General features: G+C 51.9%; 1 protein-coding gene across 1 annotated transcript; it reads left to right on the forward strand.

Annotated features, from left to right (window-relative positions):
- The first annotated feature begins 3,161 nt into the window (after positions 1-3,161).
- LOC144299363 (epididymis-specific alpha-mannosidase-like) lies at positions 3,162-20,015 on the forward strand. The gene is given in 13 exon segments (XM_077874914.1): positions 3,162-5,511; positions 6,623-6,748; positions 7,563-7,754; positions 8,289-8,541; positions 9,679-9,789; positions 9,872-10,064; positions 12,423-12,563; positions 14,453-14,597; positions 15,541-15,566; positions 15,569-15,631; positions 16,989-17,740; positions 18,099-18,263; positions 18,552-20,015. Coding segments are annotated over 9 exon segments (1,233 nt in total). The 5' UTR covers positions 3,162-5,511; positions 6,623-6,748; positions 7,563-7,599; the 3' UTR covers positions 17,135-17,740; positions 18,099-18,263; positions 18,552-20,015.
- The last annotated feature ends 2,319 nt before the right edge of the window (positions 20,016-22,334 follow it).

Consider the following 22,334-nt stretch of genomic DNA (forward strand, 5'->3'; position numbering starts at 1 on the left):
TTTTCCTCTAACAGTTTTATGGTTTTAGGTGTTATATTCAAACCTTCAATCCGGGGCAGCCTGGATGGCTCAGCAGTTTAGCCCTGCCTTCAGCCCAGGGCATGATCCTGGAGACCTAGGATCAAGTCCTGGGTCAGGCTTCCTGCATGGAGCCTGCTTCTCCCTCTACCTGTGTCTCTGCCTCTCTCTCTGTGCTTCTCATGAATAAATAAATAAATAATTTTTAAAAAAATCTTCAGTCCATTTTGAGTTAGTGTGTGTGGTGTATGATACATTTCATAATTTTGCATGTGTCTGTCCAGCTTTCCCAACACAATTTATTGGAGAGACTGTCCTTTCCCCTGTGTATACTCTTGGCTCCTCCATTTCAAATTAACTGACTATATATGTGTGGGTTTATTTCTGGGCTTTCTATTCTGTTTTGTTGATCTCTATGTATGGCTTTATGCAGATACCATTTGGTACTGATTACCATGATTTTACAATGTAGTTTGCGATCAGAGAGTGTGATGCCTCCAGCTTTGTTCTTCATTCTCAAAATTGCTTTGGCTCTTCAGGATCTTTTGTGGTTCCATGCAAATTTGAAGATTGTTCTATTTCTGTGAAATATGCCATTTAAATTTTAACAGGGATTTAACTGAATATGTAGATTGCTTTGGGTGGTATGGACATTTTAACAATATTAATGCTTCCCATCCATGAGCACAAGATATCTTTCTATCATCTGTGGGGCTTCTTCAGGTTCTTTCATCAATGTCTTACAGTTTTCAGCATACAGGTCTTTCACCTCCTTGTTAAACTTCTCCCTAGGTATTTTATTCTTGGTATGCAATTATACATGGAATTGTTTTCTTAATTTCTCTATCCAATAGTTGATTATTAGCATACAGAAATGCAACTGATTTTTGCATGTTGATTTTTTATCCTGCCACTTGTCTGAATTTGTTCATTAGTTCTAAGCATGTCTCGGTGGAGTCTTTCAGGTTTTTTATATACCATGCCATCTTCAAATAGTGACATTTATTTCTTCCTTTCCCATATGGATGCCCTTTGCTTCTTTTCCTTGCCTACTTGCTCTGGCAAGGCCTTCCAATGCAATGCTGAGTAAATGTGGACAACATGGGTATCCTTGTCTAGTTCCTAATCTCAGAGGAAAACCTTGCAGCTCCCCACCATGGAGTATGGTGCCAGATTTGGGGTTGTCATAAGCAGCCTTTCTTATATTGAGGCATGTTCCCTCTATACTCACTTTTTGAGAGTTTTTATCATAAATGGCTGTTGAATATTGTCAGTTGCTCTTTCTGCGTCTGGAAGAGCGTCATAAAAGTTTTATCCTTCATTTTATTAATGTGATGCATCCTGTTGGTCCATTTGTGGATGTCAAACCATCCTTGATTCCCTGAAATAAGTCCTACTCTATCATGGCATATGATCTTTCTGACAGGTTGTTGACTTCAGTTTGCTAATAACTGTTGAGGATTGTTGCATCTGTGTCCATCAGGGACATCAGCCTCTAATTTTCCTTTATGTGGTTTTAGTAACAGTATAATGTTATTTCTGGGATATGAGTTTGGAAATGTTCCCTATTTTTCTGTAACTTTGGAAGAGTGTGAGAAGGATAGGTATTAATTTTTCTATAAATGGTAGAATTCACATAATAATTGGTCTGTTGAGATTTCTATTTTTTCTTGATTCAGTCTTGGTAGATAGATTATTAGGAATTTATCCATGGTGTTTGACTTTATCTCTTTTTTTTTTTAAGATTCTACTTATTTATTCATAAGAGACACAGAGAGAGGCAGAGAAATAGGCAGAGAGAGAAGCAGGCTCCCTGTGGAGAGCCCAATGCAGGACTCAATCCCAGGACCCCGGGATCACAACCTGAGCCAAAGGCAGATGCTCAAGCACTGAGCCACCCAGGTGCCCTGACTTTATCTTTTTGAAAGTGAGTTCAAGGTCAGTAAATGTGAGTTGTGGCTGTCATCACTGTCATTCATAATTATCATATCATTAAAATTAATGATGTCGAAAATTAGTAATATAGGTATGTGTTAAGAAAAGTCCAGGAGTGAAATAAGTTAGACAGCAAATGCCCATCCTATGTAGTCTCACACATATGTGGGATCTAAGAAAACCAGACTGATGAAAATAGGGATTAGATTTATAGTTGCCAGACGTGTGCGGGTGGGGAGGTGGGGGAATTGGGTGATGGTGTTCAAACGGTACAAACATCCAGTTATAAGATAGACAAGTACTTGAGATGTAAAATGTGATGAAAGAAGGAAGGAAGGAAGGAAGGAAGGAAGGAAGGAAGGAAGGAAGGAAGGAAGGAAGGAAGGGAGGGAGGGAGGAAGGGAGGGAGGGAGGAAGGAGGGAGGGAGAGAGATGGACACAAGGATGTACTCGGGAGCTGGTGGGGCCTCTCCCAGGCAGAGTGGAGGGCCCTGGATGGCAGAGGGAGGCCACTCCGCCTGGACTGGGCTCAGCCCCGCAATCACGGGGGTCACGCTGTGGCCCGGCCTGCAGGGCTGTGACAAGCAGTTCTTCAACGCGTCGCTGCAGTTCTCCAACACGGACCCGCTGCTGGACTTCATCAACAGTAACTCGTCCAAGCTCGGCATCTCCGTGGAGTACGCCACGCTGGCCGACTACTTCGAGGCGGTGCAGGCTCACAACGTCACATGGTGTGTCCACACCCACGGGGACTTCCTGCCCTATTCCTGAGGTAGGAGCCTGGGCAGGTTGAGATGCAGATCTGGTGCCGAGGAGGGTGCCCACCTCCGTGTCTGCTCTGCCCTGCTGATGGAGCTGGTGAGGGTCCCTGGGGCTGAGATGATCCCTGCCCCGACCCCCGACTGTCCCACCTAGACATCCTAGCTGCCTCCACACTTGTGCCCATCAGGTTGAACCTCTTGCTATTGGCTGCACACAATAGTTTCCAGCTGAGAGTGCTCCACTCCCACTACCCCTATCCTTCCACCTAAATCCTACTTATCTTGCAATGTCACCTTCTCCTTTCCTGACATCAGACCTAGATCAGGTGGGTTCTTGGTGTCCCTATGGTTATCTTTCATAGTATTTTCAAAATTGTTGGGGAGCCCCACCTGCTTCATGCCTGTGTTATTGAGGCAGGGACTGTGCTGGCTCTAGACAGTACAGCCCAAGGGTGAAAGGGACCAGTCTTGGAGTGAGCCTACTCCCTGGCTGCATGCAAGTCCTGGAACCAAACTGTGTCAATAAAATGGAGAGGTTCATGGTGCTCAATCCATTGAGTTATAAAAATGAAATGAGGCAAGAAAAGCTCTTAGCCTAGGGTCTGCCACAGAAGAAGGGCAAGGAGATATAGCCATTCACAGTTGTGTCATCCCTAGTCCTGTTGGGACAGGTCCTGCCATGCAAATGATCGGTCCATCCCTGTGAGGAGGCTAACTGAGGGCCTGCAGGGTGCTGTGAAGGCAGCCTAGCAGCACTACTCCCAGGCCTGCCCCAACCCATCCCCCATGCTAAGCTCCCTGCACACCCCAGCTCTCTGTCCACAGTCCAAGCTAGAATTAGAATCTAGATCTAGAATTAGATCAAGAACAGAATGACACAGAGCTGAGGGAGCAGAGAACACCATCCTCACCCCACCCCTGTCCTGGCACATCACTGGGGAACAGTGTTGACCAAACCATTGACCTTCTAACATCTTTATTGCATAAAATGGGAGAGCCCTTGAAGGGTTTCTGTGGTCCTGCTCTGCTCCTGACAGAAGGAGAAGCCAAGGGGATGTGGGGATGCAGTGAGGTAGAGTGGTAAGGGGCCAGGACAGCTTAGGGAGCTGATGTAGCCTCTACTCCCAGCCAGCTACCCCCAGTAGGCCATGGGCTAGTTGGAAAGGTTGCTTAGGACAGGAGGGTTGAGATGTGGCCATACCAATCATACAGGTGGAAAACCAAGGCTTGGAGGGGCTCTTGCACGCTGAATGTTCACCAGAAAAATGTCTGGGGGGGGGTCTGGTCTGCACCACTGACCAGCAGCCAGAGTGCCTGAGGAGGGCCAGCCAGGCAGTGGCTCAGACCCATACCTGGGTTCGGATCACAGTCCCTTTCCTCACAAACTGTGTGGTTTGAGGCAAGTGATGTTACCTTTATGAGCCCAGTTTTGTCATCAATGAAGCGGGTTCTCGAAGGTTTGGGGGGACAGCCATAGAAAGTAGCAGTGTCCACTGCCTCAACCTTGGTGTCCCACCCACACCCTAGGGTGTGGGCGGGACACTTGTAGAAGGGCTCCTCAGCTTCCATTTGCTTATCTTCCCAATTTCCTTCCCCTTCCAAAGAGATGCCATGGTGGGCCCTGATACAGGTGGATCTGGACAGGCACTGCCCTGGTTTGCCCATAAGTTGATTTGTTGTCTGTGTGGTGAGAATGTGGGGCTTCATTATTCTGAGAACAGGACAATTTAGATCTTGTGGACGGAGAGCTGGCCAGTGCTGGAGGTAAGAGGATATCCTTCAATGTGACTATGGTTACAGAGAAGATGGGAGGAGCTACTTTGATGGGTCACATGGAGAGCCCCTGCCTGGCCAGGACACTCAGCCTGCTGGAGGGGCTGTGGACAGCACGTCCACCTGACCCCATGGCCTGTGGCCTTTCTCCGGGCCCGTGGGGCTACCCTTCCTGGTGTCCTCAGGCCGTGTGGGGAAGGTCAGGGAATGGGGACACAGGCCAACCTGGGAGGAGGCAGGGGGCAAGAACAGTGGGAAGAGTCAAGCAACTTGTGAGACCCAGCCAGGGCCTGGGGAGGCACCCCGCACCCCCTCCTCTCACCAGAGCCCAGAACAGGCGTCATCCTCTGGGTGCAGGTCAGCACAGCAGCTAGGGAATCCCTCAGCAATCCCCCATCCCAGCTCCCTGGGCTGCCAGTGGAACCCCACTGATTGCAGGCTTCCCCTGAGTCACAGGCAAAGGCCTCTGCCAGCACTCAGGGCACGTGCCAGCTGGTGCTGCCTGCTGGGCTCCCACCTCCCCCTGCACTCCTCAGAGGTCTCCCAGGCCCTTGGCTCACAGGCTCTTCAAATTCCCAGGTCCTCCCTGGACTGTCTGGTCCCCCATCCCAGGCCTGGCCCAGCCCAGCCTGATCCTCCCACCTGCCCCAGCCCCCACAACAGGGATCCGCGGGCCATTCCTGGCCTGGCTGGACAGGAGTCTCTGGCTGCCTCTATAGGTGACCCAGGCAGAGCCAGACACCAGGCTCCAGTTTCCCCAGCTTTACTGGGCTTGGGGTCTGGAAGCCCCCACGCCAGGGAGACTCATGCCAACTGCCAGCTCTTCTCTCCAGATCCATTTCAGGCCTGGACGGGCTTCTACGCCTCCCGCAGTGGGCTCAAGGCGCTGGCGAGGCGAGCCAGTGCTCTGTTGTATGCCGGGGAGTCCATGTTCACACGCTACATGTGGCCTGCCCCCCACCAGCACCTGGACCCGGCCTGGGCCCTGAAGCAGCTCCAGAGGCTCCGCTGGGCAGTCTCCGAGGTAATGTCACACCTCTCAGCATGATGTCAGGTTGAAACCTCCTGTGTAGTGCACTTCCCCAGCCCCTGGTCGCTAGAGGTCACTTTCCAGAGGAGAACACTGAGGTGGTGGGTGTGTGTGGACACTGGACCAAGGCTAGAATCACGTCCTGACAACGCTCAGCTGGTGGGTTCAGTAGGCTTTAGAGCCAAAGGGCAGAGGGTAAAGGGCAGACAGGAGAGGCGTTAGTGTCCTGTGTGGATTCAGTCCTCCTCTGCCGGTGGCTTCAGGCTCAGGACTGCCCTCTCTGAGCATAATTCCCTCCCTGGACAATGAGAAATTCATGCCCACCCCAGGGTGGCGAGGCTACTGAATGTGATAATGTACATAAGGTGCTGGGCACGGTGGCTGCCCCATAACAAGTGGTTCCGATCTTCCGTCTCCACTTGTCCCCACTGTACAGATAGGAAAAGTGAGATCTGAGAAATCCTGTGACTTGTCATACCCAGCCAGAAAGGGTCACGCTGGACGTGACATTGGCATGCTCACCTGAGGGAGTCACTGGCAGATGTGTCACTGGGGTGAAATGGGTAGACCTTAGAGTCCTTCAGAGGGGGCTGGACAAGAGGCTTCACTGGTAGGTAGAGCCTCAGCTAATCCCAGTCCCACTCTGGTGCAGAGAACGGAGGGTGCCTGGAGCATCCCAGCAGCACTTCCCAGGACAGTGGATGTGAAGCAGGGGCGGGTCCCTGACAGAAGTATCCTCTGAGGAAAAAGAGAAAAATAATTAAAAGACCATGAGGAAAGGTTAAGGGAAATAAATGACAGCCTCAGAAGGAAAAATCTACATTTAATTGGGGTTCCAGAGGGCGCTGAGACAGAGGACCAGAAAGCATATTTGAACAAATCATAGCTGAGAACTTCCCTAATTTGGGGAGGGAAACAGGCATTCAGATCCAGGAGATAGAGAGGTCCCCCCCTAAAATCAATTAAAACTGTTCAACACCTCGACATTTAATAGTGAAACTTGCAAATTCCAAAGATAAGGAGAAAATCCTTAAGGCAGCAAGAGATAAGAGATCCCTAACTTATATGGGGAGAAATATGAGATTAACAGCAGATGTCTTCACAGAGACCTGGCAGGCCAGAAAGAGCTGGCAGGATATATTCAAGGTCCTAAATGAGAAGAATATCCAGCCAAGAATACTCTATCCAGCAAGGCTCTCATTCAGAATAGGAGAGATAAAGAGCTTCCAAGGTAGGTAGAAACTGAAAGAATATGTGATCACCAAACCGGCTCTGCAAGAAATATTAAGGGGGACTCTAAAAGAAAGAGGAAGTCCAAAGATATAATCCAGAAAAACAGGGACTGAAGAAGCATTATGATGACACTAAATTAATATCTTTCAATAGTAACTCTGAACGTGAATGGGCTTAATGATCCCATCAAAAGACGCAGGGTATCTAGCCACCAACCACTAAACCATTCATCCATCCATCTCCTTACTTACCCATCTACCGATCCCTCACCCTCGATCTATCCATCCATCCAACCACCATCCATCCACTAATTTTGTTCATCCATCTATCCAACCACCCACAACCCATCCATCACTCACTAACCCATCCATCTGTCCATCCATCCAAGCATCCTCTATCTTTCTTGTTCATCCATTTATCCAGTGACCCAACCACCAATGCTGGCCACCTGATAAGCAGGCACCATTCCGTGGGACGATTCCTCTGGGGCAGCATGACTGCTTCTCGTTGACTCTCAGGGGCATGTTGTGAGGCCCCTGTCCCCCTCCTGTTTTGGGATCCCCACTGGCCCATGGAAAGATCTAAGGCAGCTTTGGCTCAGGGGAGGGGCGAGTCCCAGGGGCTTTATCTGAGGCAAGTGCACCAGTGTGACCGAATGGCCTCCTGACTCTCACTGAGGCTCTGCAGAGATCACTTTGCTTCTGGTGGAGGTTGGTGCATAGAGTGCTTGTTACGGGCTTCCAGATGAGAGGACGATGCTTGGGACATGTGTGCATGAAGATAATGCTGTGTCCCGTTTCTTGTCTTTGTAGAGGGAGTAACTGCACAGTGCGGGTGACCCAGGAGTTCATGGAATACCATGTCAACAATCATAGTTTGAAGGACAGCATTTCTAATAACTACATATTTACACCCACCCAGTCAGCACAGCGCCCATGGAACAGTGTGGGAAGGCAGATTGTGGCGGGAAAGCTCATGACTGAGATCCGGCAATATTTCTACAGGTGGTCTCGGGCTCCTTGGTGGTCGCCAGCAGGTATGGGAGGAAATGAGGGTCCATGTTTATGCCGGATCCCTGCTCCTGGGCCCATGCTTGGCACATGGTCCTTCTGGTTGGGAGCTTGAGGAAGACGTGATTGCTCTGGCCTAGGGCATCCTGGCTCCATCGCACATGCTGGACCTCATATGGGGTGTCCAGGTTCAGAGCTGGGACAGGAACCCACAGGGACAATGAGGGGACTCTTGTGTTTTCATGAGAGCACACACCTAAGCCATCCGGGTGAGGCACCCCAGCTCCACGTTATCCCAGCTCCACATTATCGGGGGGCCAGGTTCTTCCTATTATGTTGATGAGTAATGCTCCCTACCCCCCTGCCCCCCTGCCCTGGATGAGGGAAGAAAGGAGGGAGGGAGGGAAGGAGTGAAGGAGGAGGGAGAGAGAGTGAGGGGAGGGAGGGGCATTCAAAAGGAACCCAGAAAACAAAACAAAAAAAAAAGGAACCCAGAGCCTGAGCCACCCATTCCCTATTTTGCACCAGCAAGGTGGGGGACAGGAATCACACATATGCCATCTACTCCCGGCTCACCCACGTGCCCCTGGCCCAGGGAGCGGAGCTGCTGTGCCGGCGCATCGAGCAGGAGTACCGGGTGGGCCCCTTGGAGCTGAACCGCGAGGCCATCCTGAGGACCAGCACCAGTCTCCACAACCAGCAGGTCCTCCACTCAGACAACAACGGCTACCAGATGCAGCGGAGAGTCTTCCAGAAATACTCGAGCAATGGCATCGCCCTGGTATGCTCTAGGCTGCCTGTTTGCTCTGCGGTCCCGGAGCACGGAGGGGAGTGGGGGGTGATCCCCGATGGTGCTTTTCCAGAAGACAGGAGGAGGAGGCCCATTGCAGCTTCACCATGGAGCGGCAGAGGCCTCTGGACAAAACTCCAGCAGAGCCCCCTTGCCCACCTGTGCCGTTAGGAGTGAGGCCCAGGCTGGGCCACCTGCAGTGTCTGAAATCCGGGGCCACCACATGCACTAGACTGTCCCTGTCCCTGTCTGTGCCTCGGTTTCCTCTTGTGGAGAATGAACACCTCGTGTGGGGTGTTCTGAGATTCAGGTTGAGTGTGCCTGACCCATCCCAGGTGCTGTGGCAGAGACTTTCTCTGGCAGCTTCTTCCAAGCGCTGAGCATTGCCAGAAGCCAGATGGGCTCCCACGTCCTAGGCCTCTGGCCCTGTGATCCTGGGCGAGCTGGGCCGGCCTCCCTATGGCTCCCTGCAGACCCGAGAAAGGGAACAAACCCAGGGCTGTGAGGGTCAGGGGGGACAATCCAGGTGAAGCCCCTACTGGGGGCCTCCTGTGCCCTCAGTAATCAGTTCTTTTTCCTCCTGAGGGGACCCAGAGGCATGTGTCCCCACCCTCCTCTGCTTCTGAGCTCAGGTCCCTTCGTCCCTACCTGCTAGCCCTCACCTGCTGTGCAGAGGCTGCTGACAGTTCCCATGGGTCCACCCGGGACATCTGGCTCCAGCAGAGCACTGACCTGGGGACAGGGGCCGCTCTCCCAGAACACACATGGCCCTTTCTCTCTGGAGCAACTCTCCACCCAGCTCCCCTATTAGGCTGGACCCCACACACCCCCTCCTCACTCCTGCAGGACTGTGCACAGTGTGTCTTTGGGCCCTTTGTACTGGTGGGGAAACCGAGCTTGAGTGGGCTTAGTCCCCAGCTCATATGGTCAGAAGCAGTGGAGCTGGATTGGAGTGACAGTCTGTTGGTGTCCAACGTCAGAGCCTCTAACCTCTGTCTCCCTTCTCCACCCTGAGCTGGTGCTCTGTGCGTGGGGTGGAGGGTGTGGGGTGGCCGGAGGGGGACCCGGACCGAGAGGCCTTCCTGTCCTCTGCCCCAACCGCCAGCCTGGCAATGTTTGTGTCCACAGAATTACTACCCCATGGCTCAGTCCGCCTTCATTGAGGACGGCAGAAGCAGGCTGGTGCTGCTGTCCAAGCAGGCACACGGCGTGTCCAGCCAAGAGAACGGGCAGGTGGAGGTAGGAAGTGGGCCCTGCTGATCACCCAGGGGTGGGAGCAGGTGGACAGGGGGGGCTGGTCAGATAGAGCTCTTCCCTGCAGGTCATGCTCCATCACCAGCTTTGGAACAATTTTGATTGGGCTCTGGATTATGATCTCACCCTGAATGACACCTCCACTGTCTACCCTGTGCTCTGGCTCCTGCTGGGACCCCAGTCTCTCACCACCCGCCTGCGTCAGAGGTGTGGGCTAGCGCTGCAGCGCGCACCCGTAGTGCTATTAAGAGAGCTGAATGGTAAGGGAGTGTTCACCCCAGAATGAGCCCCCCTGGCTGGGATGGACCTGGGGATCGTGTGGGCCACCATGATCTGGAAACTTTGATCAGAAACGAGCTCAGGGGTCTCTGATCCAAGCCCTCGTTTAATGTGTGGGCAAAGTGTGTGCAAATACTTTCAGGCTTCACCCAAGCTTATACATGGAGTAGCGAGCACTTCTGAGAATCACACAGATTCCGCTTTGTATCCTCTCCCTGAGTATCCCTCACTTTCTGCTCTGATGACTCTTTATCTTCCATAATATGACATGTATGGCTCGATGGCTTCACCCCTAGTAGATCAACATTAAAAGACTTGTTTTATTTGATTCTGGGTGTGCTGTCACCAGGCAAGGTTAGTTCAAGTTCATGGTCTGATGTGCAAAATTCATGCATTGCCTCCACTCAAAATTCGTTGGTTTTTTTTTAAGACTTTATTTATTTATTCATGATAAACACATAGAGAGAGGCAGAGACAGGCAGAGGGAGAAGCAGGCTCCCTGCGGGGACCCTAATGTGGAACTTATACCCAGGACACTGGGATTCACGCCCTGATCCAAAGGCAGATGTTCAACCATTGAGCCACCCAGGGGTCCCTCGGTCAGACTTCTTCAGATTTAAAACCGCCTATGTCTTTACAGAAATAATTGAAGATGAGAAACAATAAGTAATGATCATGTGTAAATATGGTACTCTGCAGCAGCTTTTAAAGAATGAATCATTTAGATACAGTTCGTATCCTTCCCTTAATCCTTGAACTGTTCCTCTCTACTCACTTGAGAGGTTTGGAAGAGAATGTGGTTATGATTTATCCTTGTTTCAGTTTTAGAGCAGGACCCTCCCAGGGCTGTAGAAGCGGGCAGGCTGCTGCTCACACGTGCACAAAACACGGGCTGAGTGCCTGCTGTGTGCTGCACACTGAGGATGGGCAAGGGCCAGGCCTCTCCTGCAGGATTTCTCCTGAGCTATGGGCTGGGGGGCCATGCTCATACAGATCCAGGCTTCAGGGAGCAGAGGCAATGGGACTGAGCAGAGTGGGGGCTTGGTGCTTCGGGGACCAAAAGCCTGGAGAAGATTGGGGTCCACTTCGAGGGCAACAGTTGAGTTTCTCTTGTTTGTAAGTGACAGAAACTGAAGGGGCTGCTGGTTGGGCGGAGCTGGGCAAATCCTGGAATCAGAGCAGCAGCACAGGAGGCCTGGGATATGGGATGGGGGCAAGGCAGCTGGGGGTCTGTGGGGAGCAGGTGTTCACCGTCATCCCTCCAGGACTGCCTTTAGCTGCCTGCCTGGCCACCTCTGGGTCTCGGGCTCCTGAGAGGGGGATCTGATGCACCAGCAAGTCGGGCTGCTCCAGGCTCTGTCCGTGGTCCCTTCCAGGAGGCTGGGAGCCCCTTTCTCTGATGGGGATGTCATCCTGTCTGAGTGGGCCCCGAGACTAGGTCGGCATCTCACACTGCCCCCCTCCCCGGTCTCTCTTGATTGAAGGGGAGAGAAACTGAGCGTTCACTGGCTGAGCCACCAGGAGGCTCTGTTGCGAGGTGTGGGCACAGGCTGTGGGGAAGGGCAGGGGTGCCATGGTGCTCAGAGGCTGGAACCTTCATGATGCCACCCTCCCCCCCACACTCTCAGCTGTGCTGCTCCCTGCCTGCAGACCTTCTACTCCTCCTACAGGGATGAGGCTGTGAACCGCTGTGCCTTGCGTGTCCCCTCACCAAAAGGGACCCAGCCTCACCTTTCCAGGCTCAGGTGCTGGAGTCCCAGGGAAAGCTTCTGATTGGTGCTGAGAGGAGCACCTGGCCTGACCCCAGACCAATCACTGTGGCCGGAGGGCGGGGCGGGACCGTGTCCCAGCTGAGCCCAGGGCTGAAAGGGCATCTCCTGGAAGGAAGGCCTTGGGTGCTTCTGAGCAGGGGACCAGGAATGACAAAACAAGGGAGGAGCTGACATCCCAGAGGTTGAATTGAAACCGAGGCTCTGTGTGAACCTGCCCTGTGATCTAGAACAAACCACATCACCTCTCTGGGCGGTCGTCTCCCCATCTGTACTTGGAAACAGCTGACCTAGAGATTCAGGATCCTTCCAACTCTTAGACTCTGTGGTGTGGGCCCCTGGCCGTGTGGGAGGGAAGGCATTCAGGTGGAAGGATGTCCGTGAGCAAAGGCTAGACGGGGGTGCCCGAGGCGCTTGGACCAGCAGGGGCTTCAGGCTGTCCTCTCTCAGGGGCACGAGTTGGCAGGAGCCGGATCGCCCGGAATGGGGGCCAGAGTGTGCACAGCTCCCAGTGCCAGGAGGAGGCGCGGGGCCCAATCCTTGTCCTGGCTCTGTGTGTCTGCCCTGCAGAGTCTGCCCAGATTTTTCCAGGCCCCCAGCAGCAGCAAGATGCCGTGACCCTGCCCCCAAGTCTTCACCTGCAGATCCTGAGCATCCCGGGCTGGAACTACAGCTCCAACCACACGGAGCACCTGCAGGATCTCCAGAAACGTGAGCCGGGTGTCCAGGGAACCAGAGTCACTCCTCCCTCCCCATGTCAACCTGGCCCCACGCCCATCACCGGACAAAGTGGGCTCCTCTCAGAGCTGTCCTGGCTCTGCATGGTCCCCTGTTCCCCTTATCTGCCCAATGGGGAGACCCAGGCCCACAGAGAGGCAGTGGGGGGACCGGGGTCCCTCAGTAGGCAGGACACCCAGTCGGCAGGGCCCCAGAGGAGGACCTGTCCACACCCAGTCTCTGAGGATCCCTTCTATCCCCACCACCAAACCCCAACCATCGTCCACCTTTGCCGGATGCTCAGCCTGCCGTGGAGTCTGCTTCCTCAGGGACTCCTCCTGGAGCTGGGAACAACTGAGTCCCACTCATCCTCTGAACTCAGGAAGCCTGACTATCCGGGGCTTCCATTCATTCACTGAACAACTGTCTTCTGTGCCAGGCAGTGGGTAATCAGCAGAGACGATGGTAGGCAAGGACCCTGGACTCACAGAGTTCTCAGACTAGACAGGGAAGCTGCCAAGTCACCAGCCAGTGACATTAATGTTCACAATAAGCCCCCAGCCCGGCCTGATGGAGATGACACCTGCCATGAACTGACTCATCCTGTTGCCAAAGCTCCAGCTGCACCTTATCTTCCCCTTGGCACTGTGAGCAGCTCACAGGCAGGGCTGGCTGCCCCGCAGGCACCCTCTTGTCCCCAGAGCCCCACCAGGGCCTGGCAGGCACCAAAGATGGCTCAGTAGGAATCCTCAAATTAAGAAGGAGGGAAGGAAGGAAGAGGCAACAGGCCAGATAACACCATCTGATCTAGTGGATCTCTGGGACCCTGGCACATGTCTGTAGCCAAGTAGCTTTCTAACACTGAACCCCATCATCAGGATCCCCCCTTGTCATAGAGGACCCTGGACCAGCAGCCTCTCCTACAAGGAGGAGCATTCCCTTCCCCCTTCTGTGTGTGGCCACACACAAGACAACTGGTCTCCTCTAGACAGCTGGCTCCCAATAGGAGGAGAGGGGTCTGGCCTGGGGGTGTCCCCAGACTCACTGAATGAAAGTCCCTCCTCCCTGGGTAACAGTGAGTAAGAGACAGAGGGATAGGAGCCTCAGGGATGCAGTGAGACACCCTCACTGCTGTCCCCGAGCTCAGGGCCACCTTATCAAGTAGGTATGTGGTCATGGACATCAACCCCACCCCCACCCCCACCCCCAACAGGACACAGACAACGTTCCTGACCCTGGGGCTTGAATCCACAACCACCGCCCTGGAACACATCCAAGAGATTTTACAAACCCCTTGTTCTACAGGACCCAGGAGCCCACATTCCCCCGACCCAACACAGCCTCGTTCCTCTCTCCTCTGTGCCACAGGTCCAGTTGGCTCAGCAAATGGCCCTTGTCACTGTGGCCACCAGGGTCCCCAGCTGATGGAGGCCATATTCAGCACCTGCTTCCTCCTTCCCGGGGATAAAGAAGTTTGTGCAAGGGCTACATCCCTCCTGCTCCCTGTGCCTTGACCTGGGAGGGTTGGGGCCACACTACAGCACTCAGGGTGCAGGGAAGAGCAGTCCAGCAGGCACTGGGAGGCTTAAGGATGAGCCTAGTGAGGAGCACAGCAGCAGACGAGGGCAGAGACTTGCAGGCACCCCTCAGCATTAGTCCCTGGGTGTGGGGGGAGGCCTTGGAGGCTGCCAGATCTGGGCTGTAATCCTCCGTCTGGTGCCCACCAGCTGTGTCTTTGGGCAAGTGACCAGACCTCTCTGAGCCTGGTTTCCTTGTCATCAAGGAGGGACCGGGTCAGCTGCCTCCCAGGGAGGTGGAGGGTAGGAAGTGCTGGGCCCGGACTAGAGGATTTGGGGCCAATGTGGGTCCTTCTGTCCCTGAAGGCCATCGAGGGAAGGCCAAGGCTGACCTTCGCCGTGTCCTGCTGCGGCTCCACCACCTGTATGAGGAAGGCAAGGACCCAGTCCTGTCTCAGCCAGTGAGGGTCAATCTGCAGGTAAGTGCCCTCAGATCCCTGGGACAGGCCTCCTGGCTGTGGCCTGAAGGCCCAGCAGGGAGACAAGCCCAAGGTGAAAATCCCCTCTGGCAAAGATGTGGGCAAAGAGATGGCTGTGGGAGCTCTGGCTCAACCTGGAGTGGGTGCTGTTGGGGGCGCAGGGGCACCTCACCCCCTCTTCCTTCATTCTTGTTGTTTCTCCTTCCTCTGCTCCCTTGCTGAGTCACATTGTCCTGCTGCCGGCCTTCGTCAGCGTGCTGACTCTTTGCTTCTGCTTGTCCCTGTGGTCACCCACCTCATGGACCTCCCAAGCAGATATATTGGCAGAAGCTGGAAAGGTAGAGGCAAAAAGGGCCTTGCCCCTCTGTGCTTTCTTCTCCCGGAAGCTTCTCCAGAACCTTCCCACCTCCTGGACAACAGAGGCTCCCTTCTTTCAGGCCAGAATGGGCCACCTGCCTCCCTCCCTGCACAGGAGGAGGGATAAGGATGCTTACTTGGCACAGGGGAGGGATAAGGATGCCTGGCCTCATCCCTGGGACTGCCCGCTGAGCCATACCAGGTAGAAGGGGTCTGGATGCTGGAGGCAGCTCCTGTGTCCACCACCCCCAAGTGTGCTCCTCCATTGCAGTGACTGGGGAAGCATGCTGGTCCTGGCATCCAAGGAAGATGACCTAAGACATAGAAAAGCAGCATGGAGGGATGGGGGATGAACAGCTGCCCACCTGATAGGCTAATATAGAAAATGGTCAGGTTGGGGGGTTTGTTGTGCTTTAAATAAAAAATGCATGTGTGTCCTCATCTCTAAAATGGGGACACAGTTCCTGTCTGGGGATCTGCAGTAAGAATTAAGGAGGAAGTGTGTTGTGCCCAGGGTGAGACTGCCCCCCCCCACTCCTGCTTTACCTGCTCTGATCTGGGGCTCGGGGTAGCTCACCCTCTCTGTGCTCCTATCTCTGCAGGGGCTGGGGTCCGTGGGGCAGTGGAGGAGCGTTCACTGACAGGACCTGGGATGTGAACACACTCCACCGCTGGAGCTGGAAGAGACAAGAGCCTCCCCACCACAGAGGTTTGGAAGCTCCTGGTTCAGGCCTTGCCTGGGAATCCCGGCAGCCCCCAGCCTGGCTCAGAGGTTGGGCCAACCTGTTAGATCCAGCCCTGCCCCTTATGGCCTATGGGACCTTGAGCAGGCTCCTTAGCTTCTCTGAATCTGTCCCCTCCTGAATCTACACAGGTCAGTGTGTGTGGGCATGCCTGCATGTGTGTCCGTAGACCACACCCCCTGCCTCTGTCCTGGCTGAGTCATGACCTGGCAAGCATATCCCAGGGGGTTCTGACATCTGCCATGCTGTGCCTCACACTGCACACACCATCAGCTTCTGGGGGACTACAGGCATTTTGTGCCTCTCGGTCTTTCCCATGCTGTTCCCTCTGCCTGCAAGGCCCTGTGCCTTTCCCTCTGGCCTGCTCCTACTCAAGCTTCTATGGAGTCCAAAGCTGGATCAGTTTCCTCCTCTGCTGTCCTCTCCCCCTCTTTCCTGTTTGTTGTGGATCTTCTCTGTGCACTGCACACAGCATAGTGCCAACTACATAGCTGGACATTTAGTCATGTGGATGGATGGATGGATGGATGGATGGATGGGTGGATGGATGGATGATGGATGGATGGAAGAATACATAGATGGATGGGTAGATGGATTGCTAGATGGTTGATGGATGATGGATAAGATGATGAATGGGTGGATTAATGGATGGATGGATGGATGGATGGATGGACGGGTAGATGTGTAGATGGATGAGGATGATAGATGGATGAATAGATAATGGATGGATGGATGGATGGATGGATGGATGGATGGATGGATAGCTGGATGGTTGAGTGAATAGGTAGATGTGTAGATGGATGAGGATGATGGATGGATGAATAGATGATGGATGGATAGATGGATGGATGGATGGATGGTTGATGGATGGATAGGTCTATGAAAGTGTCAGTGTTTGAATGAGTGAAAAGGATGGATTCTTGGACAGACTGATGGATCTTGGATGGGTGGATGGTTGGACAGGTGGGTGGACGAATGGATGAAGAAGTTTCCCTCCCATGGTTGAATTTAGTGGAACCCAGTAATACAAAGAGCAGGCCCCACCAGATGACCTGAGGGAGAAAGCTTTAGGCATTGAATGTTATACCCTATGGGGAATGAGGCCATGTATGGCCAGGACCACCTACCTATTACCCTCATGGGAAGGCAAGAATGCAAGGGAGCCCATGGCAGTGGGAGTCCCAGCAGGAGGAGGGCACCCAAGGGCCTTCATGAAGAAGCCACAACAGAGTGGAGGCAGGTGCGGTATATGAGGGGGCTGCTGGGTGGAAACGTCCTGGGGAAGCAGGTACCTCTAAGGACAGACCGCTTCTGCTCCCCCAGGCAGCCCCAGCTCTCACTCAACACCCCTGCAAGGCACCAAGGTCACCATCTACCCGAAGGAAATCCGGACATTCTTCGTTCACTTTCATAGCAGTAAGCCCAGGGCAGACTCTGAGGCCCCAGGGACCCCAAGAAAAGGAAGATGACCTAAGACATAGAAAAGCAGCATGGAGGGATGGGGGATGAACAGCTGCCCACCTGATAGGCTAATATAGAAAATGGTCAGGTTGGGAGGTTTGTTGTGCTTTAAATAAAAATTGCATTATACAGACCCACACTGTCTCCTCAGGCGCTAGAGCTGGCCTCACCCAACCTGGGTGATATCTGTACATACATCCACACTCCCCATGCATGTGCAGGAGTCTTCAGAAAGCTCCCATAAGGCAGTGAAATACCCAGCAAGAAAGCAAAGGCACCTGCCACACAGGCCCCATCCCCTCTCACCCAGGCCACCAGTGTTACTTGTGGGCCTAATTTGTGCCTACTGATGGGGTGTAGGGAAGGGTACTTCAAGGTCAGGGGGCCTTCAGAGCTCCTGGGTGTTATGGGAGCCTGGTGTACATTCAGAATGGCTATGGAAAGGTTACCCCCAGGCCAGGGCAGGAGTCATAGAAAGAGCAGGCTGACCTGAGTCCTGAGCCCCAACAGGCTGGATGCTGAGAGCAGGTGGCAGGATCTGCTGAATATTTCTTTCTGTTCTCACTTCATGGCTCCTGGGCGGCCCTCCATGGACTGTGTCAGAAATGATGCAGGTATCTGATCTCATGTGACATTCTCCTAGGACAGGGACCTGGGGTGGGAGTTGGAGCCTGAAGGGGATTCCCAGCACCTTCAGCTGCATGAGCTCCTAGCCTCATGGGACCAACAGTCCAGGAGAGTGTCCCTTGCCATCAGAGGCAGCCTTAGGGGCCCTTCCTGTGTAACCTCCTTGCCATTCCTGTGTGTGCCAACCTCTGTCCTGGGTACCTGACATGACCTGGAAACCTCTAGCACATTATGTGGTCTGGGTTCCTGACTCTACTTAACTGATGAGAACCATGACTTGGATTGCTCAAGTCCCTCTCCCAGTGTCACTGGGGACTAACACCCTGGCCCTGACTCCTTGTCCAGGTGGCTGCACTGATATATCAGGCTGGAGGGACCTAAGATGGGACCCAGTGGAGGCCATAGCCACACACAGGATGGTGTATCCACTATAGCCTTCTAAGGAGCTGCAGATCTTGAAGAACCTGAAGGAAAGCTGAAAAGAGACTCCTGGATGCTGTCCTCTGGAAGGTGAGGCATCTATGTGGCTGCTGACACCAATTCCAGGCCCATGAAGGGTGGAGGAGGTGATAGCAATGACCACTTATGGGCCTGAGTCCAAGGGGCCCCTCTGACCCTCAGCTGCCCTAGCCAGGAGCACGGGAGAGAATTAGGTATGGCCAGAGGATTCTGGACTCATTCCAAATAGAAAGCCACAAAGTCCTGCCCGGGCTGTGGGTGGAGGAGGACTCCAGGCATGGGAAATTTCAGGAGTATCAGTGGCTCACAGAACATCCCTGACTAGGTCACTTTTCACAGGTTACCTCATCTGGACCCTAGAAGGAGCAGTCAGAGATGACCCACTTTATACCTTAGATGCTCTCAGGATCTGCGTGTAATAGAGATCCTTCTACAGAGTGAGTCTAGGGCCAGACAGGTGCCCTAGACCTCAGACTTCTTTAGATCTTAGAGATAAAGTGCACATGTCCTGTGTCAAGGAATACCCTGCATTGGATCTGGGGCAGTACCTGTGATTAAATACTGCCATGGGCTGAATTGTGTCTCCCAAAATTTGTGTGTTCAAGTCCTAACCACCCCCCAGGACCTCAGAATATGGCTGTATTTGGAGATAGGGTATTTTAAAAGGTCATTAAGGTAAAATGAGGTCATATGGATGGCCTCTAATCCAATCCCTATTTTATGCTATTTTATTTTTAAAGATTTTATTTACTCACTTGAGAGAGAGAGAGCGCAATCGAGAGCAATAGAGAGCATGAACAGGGTGCAAAAGCAGAGGGAGTGAGAAACAAACTCTCCAGTAAGCAGGGAACCTGACACGGGCTGGATCCCAGGACCCTGGGATCATAATCTGAGCTAAAGACAGGCGCATAACCCACTGAGGCACCCAGGCGCCCCTCAATCCTTATTTTAAAGGGAAATTAGGGGGTGCCTGGGTGGCTCAGTAGGTGAAGCATCTGCCTTTGGCTCAGGTCATGCATGATCCCAGAGTTCCAGGATGGAGCCCCGAGTCAGGCTCCCTGCTCCCTAAGCAGGGAGCCTGCTTCTCCCTCTCCCTCTGCCCCTCCCCCTACTTGTTCTCTCTCTCTCTCTCTCTCTCTCTCTCTCTCTCTCTCTCTCTTTCTCAGTCTCAAATAAATAAATCTTAATGGGCGTCTGGGTGGCTCAGTGGTTGAGTGTCTGCCTTTGGTTCAGGTCGTGATCCCAGGGTCCTCGGATTGAGTACCACATCAGGCTCCCTGCAGGGAGCCTGCTTCTCCCTCTGCCTATGTCTCTGTCTCCCGTGTGTGTGCGTGTATCTCATGAAAAAATAAATAAATCTTTTTAAAAAAGAAAGAAAGAAATCTTAAAAAAAAAAAAAAAGATTAGGATGCAAACAGAAGAATGACCATGTGAGGACACAGGGAGAAGACAGTCGTCCACACTGCCAGGAGAGAAGCTTCAGAAAGACACCAAACCTGCCCACATGCTGAGGACGTCCAGCCTCCAGAACCCTGAGAAACAAACTTTTGTTGTTTAAGTCTTCAGCCTATGTGACTTTATTCTTGGGACCCTGGCCAACTGACACAAACACTGATATTTATGCAGTGAAAACATGATTTTCACAGTAAATGGAATAATGTAAGTGCTACAAATGTCCTCACATCATCTCAGCCAAGGTTTGCCATCAAAGGAAGTAAGAAGAGATGTTTCCTTTTCAGAGCTTTTTGAGTTTCAGAATTGCAACTGTGTAAGTGTGTAGCTGTAAGTAAACGCATCATTGACTTATAGGAAATTCTAAAACACGAAGTGTATTTAGTAGCCCCGCATCACTGTCCATCTTCCACTTGTATTGCTTTTAGAGTCTTGAGTAAACAAATCTCTCCAGGTACCACCAAGGAAGGGCAGATACCAGAGGGACCCAGGAGGCTGGTAACAAGGCCAGTGACAAGGTGAGACGGTATGGTGAGCATCAGGCCCTGATGGGCCCTGTGCAAAGGAACCCACTGATTGGCTTAGGAAAATGTACTTGACACATCTTTGAGGGAAAAACAAGTTTCAGACCACCCTCGTATTTGTTTCCCAGGGATAACATTTCAAAGTACCACAAGCCGGTGCGCTTAAAACAACAGAAGTGACTTCTCTCATAGTTCTGGAAGCCAGAAGTCTAAAATCCAGGTGTCAGCAGGGCCAGGCTGGGCCCTGGAAGTTCACAGGAAGGATCCTTCCTTGCTCTTTAGCTTGTGGTAGGTCCAGCAATTCTTGACATTCCTTGACTTGTAGATGCATCCCTCCAGTTTCTCCAACACTGCCATGCTCACAGGACCATCTTGCCTATGTGTCTCTTCCTCTCTTCTTACAAGGACACTAATCATATTGGATGAACGTGATTAATCCACCCTACTCCAGCTTGACCTCAGTTGATTACTTCTGCAAAAATCCAATTTCCAGATAAGGCACTGTGGATCAGGACTTCAGTGTATCTTTGTAAGGAACACAATTCAACCCAGTACAACCCTGGATAGTACAGTTTGTGTCTCTGTGTGATGGATATGTATAGAGAGATCTCCAGGTACCAAAAGGTTTTGGGAGATCCCAGCAAAAATTTCTCAAAAATACCTAAGATCTTTGTTCTCAGGAACAGATGGGACTAACAGATTATGACCATTGCCCTTGAGCATTATTCATTGTTCATGATAGCCATAAATTGTAGGTAACCTGAAGATCCATCCCCAGCAGCATGGATAAATAGAGAGTGCAGTGGGTCTCAAAGTGTGATCCCAGGACCAGGAATATCATCATTACTTGGGAAGCTGTTAGAAATACAAATTATCAAAAAAAAAAAAAATTATCAAGGTGCCTGGGTGGCTCAGTCAGTTAGGCATCTGATTCTTGATCTCTGCTCAGGTCTTAATCTCAGGGTCATGAGTTCAAGCTCCGCATTGGGCTCCACATTGAGTGTGGAGCCTACTTTAAAAAAAAATTTTAATGAAGAAAAAGAAATATGAATTATCAGGGGCTCCTGACTGCCTCAGTCAGAAGAGCATGTGACTCTTGATCTCTGGGTCATGAATTGGAGCCCCACATTGAGTGCAGAGATTACTTAAATAAATAAAACTTTTAAAAAAAGAAAAGAGGGACGTCTGGGTGGCTCAGTGGTTGAGCGCCTCCCTTTGGCCCAGGATGTGATCCTAGAGTCCCGGGATGGAGTCCCACATCAGGCTCCATGAAGAGGAGCCTGCTTCTCCCTCTGCCTGTGTCTCTGCCTCTCTCTGTGTGTCTCTCATAAATAAATAAATAAAATATTTTTAAAAAGAAATACATATTTTAAAGATTTTATTTATGTATGAAGGACACAGAGAGGGAAAGGCAGAGACACAGGCAAAGGGAGAAGCAGGCTCCATGCAGGAAGCCTGATGTGGGACTCGATCTCAAGATCCCGGGATCACGCCCTGAGCCAAAGGCAGATGCTCAACCACTGAGCCACCCAGGCATCCCAAGAAATACACATTATCAGGTCCTCCTCTAGACCAAATAAATCAGAAACTCTATGGTGGGCCCAACAATGTGTTTTGACAAGTTTTCCAGGTTATTCTGATGCAGGCTCAAATTGAGAATTACTGACATAGAGCAATCAAAATGAATGAACTATATTTGCAGATGACGTGATACTATATACAGAAAACTCTAAAAACTCTCCCAAAAATCTACTAGAAATGATAAAGGAACTCAGTATGGTTTCAGGATACAAAATCAATGTACAGAAATCTGTTGTGTTTCTAATAAACACTAATAATGAAACAGCAGAAAGAGAAATGAAGAAAACAATCCCATTTACAATTGCACCAAGAATAATAAAATACTGGGTGCCTGCGTGCGTGGCTCAGTGGTTGAGCATCTGCCTTTGGCTCAGGTCATGACTCCGGGGTCCTGGGATCAAGTCCCACATTGGGCTTCCCGCAGGAAGCCTGTTTCTCCCTCTGCCTATGTCTCTGCCTCTCTCTGCGTCTCTCATGAATAAATAATCTTAAAAAATAAATAAAAATAAAATACCTAGGAATCAGCTTAACCAAAGAAGTGAAACACTTGTATTCTGAAAACTAT

Source organism: Canis aureus, chromosome 2 (genome assembly GCF_053574225.1).
Source record: "Canis aureus isolate CA01 chromosome 2, VMU_Caureus_v.1.0, whole genome shotgun sequence".
In the NCBI taxonomy this organism is placed as follows: domain Eukaryota; kingdom Metazoa; phylum Chordata; class Mammalia; order Carnivora; family Canidae; genus Canis; species Canis aureus.